General features: G+C 32.0%; 1 protein-coding gene across 2 annotated transcripts; it reads left to right on the forward strand.

Moving 5' to 3' along the window:
• The first annotated feature begins 2864 nt into the window (after nt 1–2864).
• Nucleotides 2865–4434, forward strand: LOC105114646 (homeobox-leucine zipper protein ATHB-6-like). Of its 2 annotated transcripts, none has more exons than XM_011011265.1 (3): nt 2865–3222; nt 3386–3756; nt 3851–4434. In XM_011011265.1, the coding sequence occupies exons 1-3, from the start codon at nt 3162–3164 to the stop codon at nt 4211–4213; spliced, it is 795 nt and encodes a 264-aa protein (XP_011009567.1). In that variant the 5' UTR covers nt 2865–3161; the 3' UTR covers nt 4214–4434. The 2 variants fall into 2 exon arrangements, with proteins under 2 accessions (XP_011009567.1, XP_011009566.1); XM_011011264.1 differs by having other exon boundaries at nt 2866–3222; nt 3383–3756.
• Nucleotides 4435–8494: the final 4060 nt, after the last annotated feature.

Below are 8494 nucleotides of genomic sequence, written 5' to 3' on the forward strand. Positions count from 1 at the left end.
ATAACCTAAATAAAAAAGAAAAGAAATTATTTGGAAACTATATCCGAATCAACATGATCCTAGGAAAAATATTTACAAATGATGACTTTAGTCATGTTAAGAAAAACTATACAAAATAGGATTTGGTTGCTTTGTGATTTCTAACTCCATGACATAATCCCATCTTTACCCACGAAGATGGAGAGGGAATGATATTTTGCTATGATAATACTACTTTAATCATTGACATCATCTCCAACTATAAAGTATATTAGGTGTTTGTAGATGATGGTAATGTTGTCAACCTCCTCTTCAGAGAATCAATAAAACATCTTAGTATACACTCTTTTAAACTAACTCTAGTAAAAGATCCTATAATAGGGATAAAAGGTAGTGATGTGCCAGTAAAGGGTGTTATTAACTTATTAATAAACATTGACAATCACTCTCAATCTTACACATTCTAATAGGCCTTCACCATGACTAAGATGGAAAGCCTTTTTTTATATGAGATATATAGGGTAATCAGCGCCAAATATTTAGACATGAAGTTCCTTACCAATAAGAAATAGCGATAGTAAAAGGGAATCATATGATATCCTAAGAAGGTAACTTCATTTGCTTTAAAAGCAAGAAGTTGCTACAAATTAACTAAGAAGCTATAAAGGATTTCAAAGAAATTATTCTTCATGAGCAAAGAATCACCATACTAGTATAATCAAGTATATCTTTGATCTCGCAAGTAAGGTTCTAGCCCAGCGGTGGGAGGGGCTTGTCCCCTTCCTCCGCACCTGGGTTCAAGTCTTACCGCTTGTCCCCTTCCTCCACACCTGGGTTCAAGCCTTACTGTGCACGCCTGTCACCCCCGCAGTGCCTTACCTACTCACTGGGCTTGCAGGATGTTCAGTGGGCCGTGGGGATTAGTCGTGGTGCGCGTAAGCTGGCCCGGACACCCCACGTAAATCAAAAAAAAAAAAGTATATCTTTGATCTCAAACAAGAGAAACTCTTTACAAATCTCCCCAACATTTAAAAGGAAGACTATTTCTCTAACATACCAATCTTTCTAACATCTTTACCACCTAAAATATATTTTGAACTTTTGCTTAAAGGAAATGGTGTTCGACTTCATGATTAATCTCTATTGCATTATACTTCACCTTTTTTTATAGCAATTTCTTAATTAATTAAAACATTATGTATCTCTGAACAAAATCTTCATGACTTTATATACTAATATCCTTAAAAATTATTCTTCATGGTAGTTTCTCCATCTCTATTTTTCTATAAAATATTTGTACAAAATGTTTGTTGTTCTCTTTTTAGGTTCAAAATAACACCTAACCTCGAAGATATAAGGGATAACCTAAAAAGCACGACACTTACCACGACACAAAGTTATTCCCTACCTCACATAAAAATGATCTTCTCCACCAAAGTTACCTCACCTCTTCTTATCATACAAGCATTGAACACGAAAAAGTCATTCTCTACATGCATGAATAAAAAAGACACGGAAACAAAATATGAAAGTTAGAAGACCACTTAATAAGTACCTCTTCTTATCATACAAGCATTGAACATGAAAAAGTCATTCTCTACATGCATGGATAAAAAAGACACGGAAACAAAATATAAAAGTTAGAAGACCACTTAATAAATCTTTTAAACATATAAATATTTAAAAGATTTAAGGACAATGATAGTACATCAAAATAAAAATACAATTGGACAACAAGTTGTTCGATTAGACAGGGTAGGCTTGGGCTAGTCCCTAAACCAAACAACAAGCTATCCAATCAAATTTGGTAGCCTTGGGGTCTAGCCAATATACTGGACATCAAACTTGTTTTCTTGGTTGGGCCACAATCTGAATCCTAATTGATCAAAAATTCATCAGTTCTAGAAGAATCAATGGTATCTAAAATGATATTTATGTTTATGTTGTTATGATCTCTGTTTTCTATGAGAAATCAGCATCTTATTATTTAATTATTCATTCTAAAATTCTTCAAAGCTTTTAAATTTTTAATATGAAATCTTTTATAAAAATTACTTTATTGATTAACATTTCAATTAGAAAAGTATTCGTTTGATTACTCTCAGTTACCTATTTAATCAATTCATTTTATTGGATGAGCAAAATGATCTATTGTTCTTTTCATTGGAAAAAAAATTGATATCTAATGGCAACACAACATCTCATCATGATTTCTTTTACAAGAATGCAAGACTAATGCCATGCTTCTCTGCACTCCTGTTCAAGTAAACCATGTGATCTTAATCAATTAAAAGCGCATAAATACCTTGGGACTTCTACCATAATGGATCTAGACCAATACTTATACAGCTTTTTCTCTAAATTTAATCTCCTGCTTTTATCCCTTATTAGTTTACCTTTCTTGTCTTCGTTTTATGAAGTTAAGTATTAAAGAGTTGTTTTATAGGAGAAAACAGAATAACTAAGTCCAGATACCTCAGCCATAAGCATCTACGGAAAACACAAATTGAAATTTAAGTTTTTTGCTTACTGGTGTGTTAATCAGGGTATAAAATAAAGGGACATAGTTAATAAGGTAATGACAACTAACTGATTTTGCTATGAGTGGTCGTACTCTAATAGTTTCCTAACTGATTTTGCTATGAGTGGTCGTACTCATATTATTACATAAATAATATGGTGTAGCTAGAAATTAATTATATTATTACATAAATAATACTGCTATAACTAAAATCCTATAACTTGCAGCAATACAAGGGATGTGACAAGCACACACTCCAAAAAAAACAATTAAAAATTAGAAAACAATTTAAAAATTGATTTTGAGTCCATTTCAAACCACATTCACAGCTCAGAAAGTTAAAAGCTGCATAAACTGTATATAACAAGTGCGAGTGGTGAAGCCGGTTCACTGCCTATTGGAGTTTACATCTCTCCTTTTCTCTAATGTGATTAGACAATGATTAGCTAGAGCAATGCTTTTTATCGCTGTTGTTCTTTCCCGAGTACTGTCTCCTTGATCAAAAAGCTTCCGTTTTCTTGGGTTAGGCTTACAGTGTTCTCCTTTCCGTCTTCATCCTTTTGAAAAAGCTTGGAGATTTGGCAAACCCAGTGAAACTTGAGGAGGGACACCCCTTCTCCTTAAGCTAATCATCCACTTTGTCTCTTTCTTGCTCTCAGCTATGAAGCGCTTCAATTCCTCAGATTCTTTTCCTGCTTTCATCTCTATTACTTCTTCAAAAGGTAAACAAAACTCCACGCTAAGTCAATAAACATGTTTTATTCAAAATGATGAAGTTTTTTTAAAATGATTTTTGCTTTCTGGGTTACCAAACAATATCTTGATTTTGCATAACTTTTGATTCTTTTCTTACATCTACTCTTAATAACCTCGTTAACCCAGAAGATAGGACTCAAAACACCAACCAAGGTTACAGTAGAGATTTTCAGGCAATGCTGGACAGTCTTGAAGAAGAAGACTACATTGAGGAAGCCAACCTTGGAAGTGAGAAGAAACGAAGGTTAACCTTGCATCAAGTTAAGGCCTTGGAGAAGAATTTTGAGGTCGATAACAAGCTTGTGCCAGAGAGAAAGCTGAAATTAGCTGAAGAATTATGCCTGCAACCACGGCAAGTGGCTATTTGGTTCCAAAACCGTCGAGCCCGTTGGAAGACTAAGCAATTGGAAAGAGATTATAGCACCCTTAAGGCAAACTATGAAGCTCTAAATCATGATTACAGTAATCTTGAACAGAAGAATGAAGCCTTGGCACAAAAGGTATTGCCTCTACATTTGTTAATATGCTGAGTTGATTAGAATTTTTTTTGGATAATTTATTTCTTAGTTATGCTGTTTGTTACTTGAAATTTAGGTAAAAGAATTGAAAGCAAAGTTGAGAGAAGAAATAGTTGATAGCAGCCCCTCTGTAAAAGAAGAGTACCATGTTTCAGAGTCAGACAACAATGCCTCAGTGCACAGTCAGAACCATGATTTCAGTGAAAACAAGAATTCTAGTGCAGTCACCAAAGACCACAGCAATGTTTCCTCTTCAAATGAATTGATGAATTGCTTTCATTTAACTGATTCGAGAGCTATTTTGGGGACTAGGTATCAAGTATATCAACCCCATCTTATGAAACTAGAAGAGCAGAGTTTGTTCAGCGTTGAGGAAACATGCAATTTCTTTTCAGTTGATCAAGCTCCCACACTTCATTGCTATTTTCCTGAACAGTAAAGCTGGTGTAATTCTAAAATGTTCCGGCCTTGGAAAGAAATAAGTTGCTTTTGGAGATTATTGTTTTTTTAGGACTTCATATTTATGCTATTCCATTTCAACAAAACATCTTCAACCAGGGCGGGAACAGTGGTTTTACCATTTACTTTAGTGTAAGAAATCATACTACCTGTATATGGAACTATCCAGCAACCAATGCGATTTAAGTTGCCAGGTCTATACTCTATCTGTCAGAAATCTGCCGTGCAGTTTGTTAGCTAAAAAGTAAACACTGTATCAGATCATTAAAAGTTAGTTAGTACATCACATTATAAATTAATTAGTTTGCTTAGCTAATGATTCCATTTGGCGTGGCTGTTGCATCCCGCCCCACACGATGGGGTGTAGACGATTTGGCATCTAAGAATTCTTGTTTCGTTCACTCTTGCAGCATGTGCAGAGTCAGAAGAGTTACAATCTTCTCTTATTACGAGGATTGACTAGAGTGTCGATGAGAAATTTTAGTAGCGGCACAGAGTTAGACTTCTCAGGATCTTTCATCTTCTACAAAATTTTTGTCTTTGGTATATATGCTTTAAGAATCGGAGGCCCTCTTGCTACCAAACAACAAAGTTGTCCATCTTTAGGATTTTGAATGTTTTCAAGCTGCTATTGTGGCTAAAGACTTGTGTTTCATAATGCACAAAAGTTTGAAGAGATCCGGAAAACGTTTAGGTCCATGTATTCTGTGGGTTTTCTTCCTTCTGGGTGGGAGTTCCGAACGAGCACTTATCAAAACCATGTGGTTGGTACAAAGTAGGTCCAGACCCGTAGTTTAGCTAACTACTATTCAATATTCAACGGCAAGGTTGTGCCAAGAGCTCTTCTAGTGGTACCAATCTCTGAAGCCTAAAGACATCTAGCTCTCCCACAAAAACTTGCAGACTGCTCCCATGCACGTTCTTGAAAGGAGATTGTCAGTGTAATCAAGAAATGGGCAGCCATACGTAGCTCATTTAGGTAACCAATATCTCATCAACTAAACAAAACTATTTTCATATTGCGAATTTGTGATCTTCTGGATGACCCGATTAGTCCTTCACTCCCATGATCTAGAGACTATTAAAGTCGCCTCTGATTTCTGATCAGTTGACTAGCACTCTTTTCTTCTGAAAGAACAACGCTAACCTAGCAAAGTAGATGTTTTATCCTTAAGACATTGATGCTTAAACTATAAACATATTATGGTAAAAATATTTTCGACTGACGTTGATGATTAAGCAAAAGGCAAATTAATTAAGAACAGGTCTTGGTAAGCAATCAGCCTTTACTCTGAATGGAAGTTCATTTGGAGAGTTTAGTAGCCTATTAATCTTGAACAAGTGGAGATGGAGAGGCCAGGCGTCCCTTTCCACTTTTCTTTGAAGTTTTGAGTGGGAAAGGGACAGACAAAAAAAAGCTGCTGCGACTCTTAGCTCCTCCAAGTCACTTTCATGTCAGAAACGGGGGCCCATAATGTCTCCCATGTTTGACTGTTAAAGCCCTAAGGGAATCTAGCTAGCTAGATTGCATGACGTTGTGTGACAATCCCGAGAAAAGGCACCACCTTCTGCACCTCCATTCTTCAGAATTTCTTTTTGAAAATAAAAAAATAAAAATAGCACAACAGAAACAAAATTTGACAGCGCAGTCTAGCGGAAATATTAATTATAAAATAGCATAGTTTTTGCAGAGACATACATGTATCACACATGCGTCACATGCACCTTTAAATTTAAAGATTGTACATTATTTTAAAATGCAACGACAAGCTAATTTTTTTATTGAGCTTATTTGCTTGCTATGATTAGACATATATCATCAAGGGGTGCATGTGAAACATGTACAGCTTTTAAATTCAACCCCTAAATTCAAAATGTGTGGCTCAATGGATGGTGTTATTTTTTTATAAATAAATTTTTAATTGTTTTATTTTTATTAAAAAAATGTTTTTTCTATACTAATTTTTTCTATATAAAAAAACTATATTCTTTGCATAGTTGAAGTGAGATGCATCACTCAAGAACCTTGAGCTCTTTTTTCCTTGTAATATTAATGTTTTTTATTAGCTTTATTATTTTTAATTTAACATTTTATAGACTATCATATTTAAAAAAAATTAAGTAAATAACATAACTATAGAGGTTATGGTACTAATTTTATAGACTATCATATTTAAAAAAAAAAATTAAGTAAACAACATAACTAAAGAGGTTATGATACTAAATTCATTCAACAAAATTTCTACAAGTTATACACAACTATCTAAAAAGAATTATGAAAATTGCACTACTTCAAATAGTACAACTTCTCTATTTTTGCTTTTTCTCTAGTTATTTTTTAGAATACTCTAATTTATCAAAAAAAAAATTAACAACTATGTTAATTAAGAAAAAAATAAAAAAAAACTCTTTCATTAAGCCAAATGAACATATGAATTCTTAATGATGTGAACCTGAAGAGTAAGGATCTTAAAATTCATATTAAAAGATTGAATACAACCTATAAAAGCTAAAATTAAGTTAAAAAAAAACATGACATAGTGATTATTTAAGTTAAAAAATCATAGTTATTAGATGAAAAAATATCAACTTGTTGATTATAATGAATGAAAAATCAAATATTCAAGGCTGAAAAACCTTACTTGTTGATTATAACAAACCAAAAACTGAATGTACAAGGATGAAAACCACAAAGAAGTAATCTTTGATAAGTTTTAAAAGTTCCATGAAAAACAAAAAATAAATGTCAACTCTCATATACAAGTTTTATTTTTAAATAATCAACTCATATCTTTATGTTAATCTTCTATACTTTTAAAACCTTAAGTCAAACTTTACAATTTCTAATACAACTCCTGATAATAATAGTCGAGAATAAAAAAATTTCTCATGATTGCCTTCACCTCATCACTTATATCAACAAGCCTCTCATGATTTCTCACCCTACTCAAATCAAGTTAATCCTACTAAATAATAATATAATAGGTAAATTCAATCACAACTAATTTCTTATTTTATTAATAATTATGACAATTGAAAATTAACTCTATTTTTTTTCTTTTATTCTAAGTAAGCTTCTGAATCATTTCTACATTGGAAAACAAGAATCTTCATCTTAAAACTCTTAAGATTTTTATCTAAATCACTATGAAACCTAATATATCTTATAACTCCTCTGTAGCTGGAATTTTCATGTTGTTAAAATCTCTTATCACTGAGATTTCCTTATTACCAAAATTTTCCCTATTGGTCAAATGAAACATGGTTTGAATCATTAGCATCTTCATTCTCATTCCTATAAACAAACTCATCTACAAATGTGTTAGCATGTCTTTCTCGTCTTATGGTATTAGATGCACTTTTAAGTACTAATCAGAAACCTTTATGATGGCTCCTCTTACAAACTAGCAATTGTGGCCTTTTGAATATCCATTTGATCTTTCTTTTTGCCAAACATTATATTTATCCTCTCAAATTATTTTTACATGGCTTGTAAGATAAAGAAAGTGATCTCCTTCTCTTTCTTAAATGATGAAGTGCCTTTGAAAGACATCATCAAATTTGAAATTTTTGTTAATAAATAAATAAATAAAAACTCATACAATCTTTTAAACGTTTACACTCAAAGATATAATACTTTATTTGTGTTTCACTCAAAATTTATCATTTCATGATAATAGTCTTATATTTTTTTTTCCTTATACCTTTTTTGCTCGCTTGTTTAGTTCTTTAAAGGACTAAATAAAAACAAGCAAGAATTTCAGTTCCTAACATCTAACCAACAAATTAAAAAAAAAGACAATCAAGAAAACAAATACAAAGATTAAAAAAAAAAAGGTAGTTTAAGAATGATTCAATAAAACCTAAAACTACACTTAAATAATCTAAATCAATATAAAAAAAAACAAATAATCACTAATGAAACAAAGTGACATGAACTGAAATTTTCTTAGGACCTGAAATAAATTGTAATTTCAATTTGCGGCATAAACCAAATTTATAATTTCTTTCTTTTTTTTCTTTTTTTAATCTATTTTAGTAGTAGTTATAATTCTTTTGTAATTTTTATTTTCTTTTTTATTAGGTATCTCAATTCAGGAATTGAAAAACAAGAATATTGATTAGTACTTAAAAGTGTATTTTTATTAAGGTTTTATATCATCATTTTGCACTTGAAGTATCAATAACTCCTTAACTAAAGCATGTTTTATAATAATATATCTAATAATATAAGATACCTATAATTTGTGGTAAATGTCTA

This window comes from Populus euphratica, unplaced genomic scaffold, assembly GCF_000495115.2.
Source record: "Populus euphratica unplaced genomic scaffold, PopEup_1.0 scaffold559.1, whole genome shotgun sequence".
Lineage (NCBI taxonomy): Eukaryota > Viridiplantae > Streptophyta > Magnoliopsida > Malpighiales > Salicaceae > Populus > Populus euphratica.

Coding starts and splice junctions, on each gene's coding strand:
- LOC105114646 (XM_011011264.1), top strand. CDS start 3,162: ATGAAGCGCTTCAATTCCTCAGATTCTTTTCCTGCTTTCATCTCTATT. Junction 3,223..3,382: donor CTCTATTACTTCTTCAAAAG/GTAAACAAAACT, acceptor TCGTTAACCCAG/AAGATAGGACTCAAAACACC. Junction 3,757..3,850: donor ATGAAGCCTTGGCACAAAAG/GTATTGCCTCTA, acceptor CTTGAAATTTAG/GTAAAAGAATTGAAAGCAAA.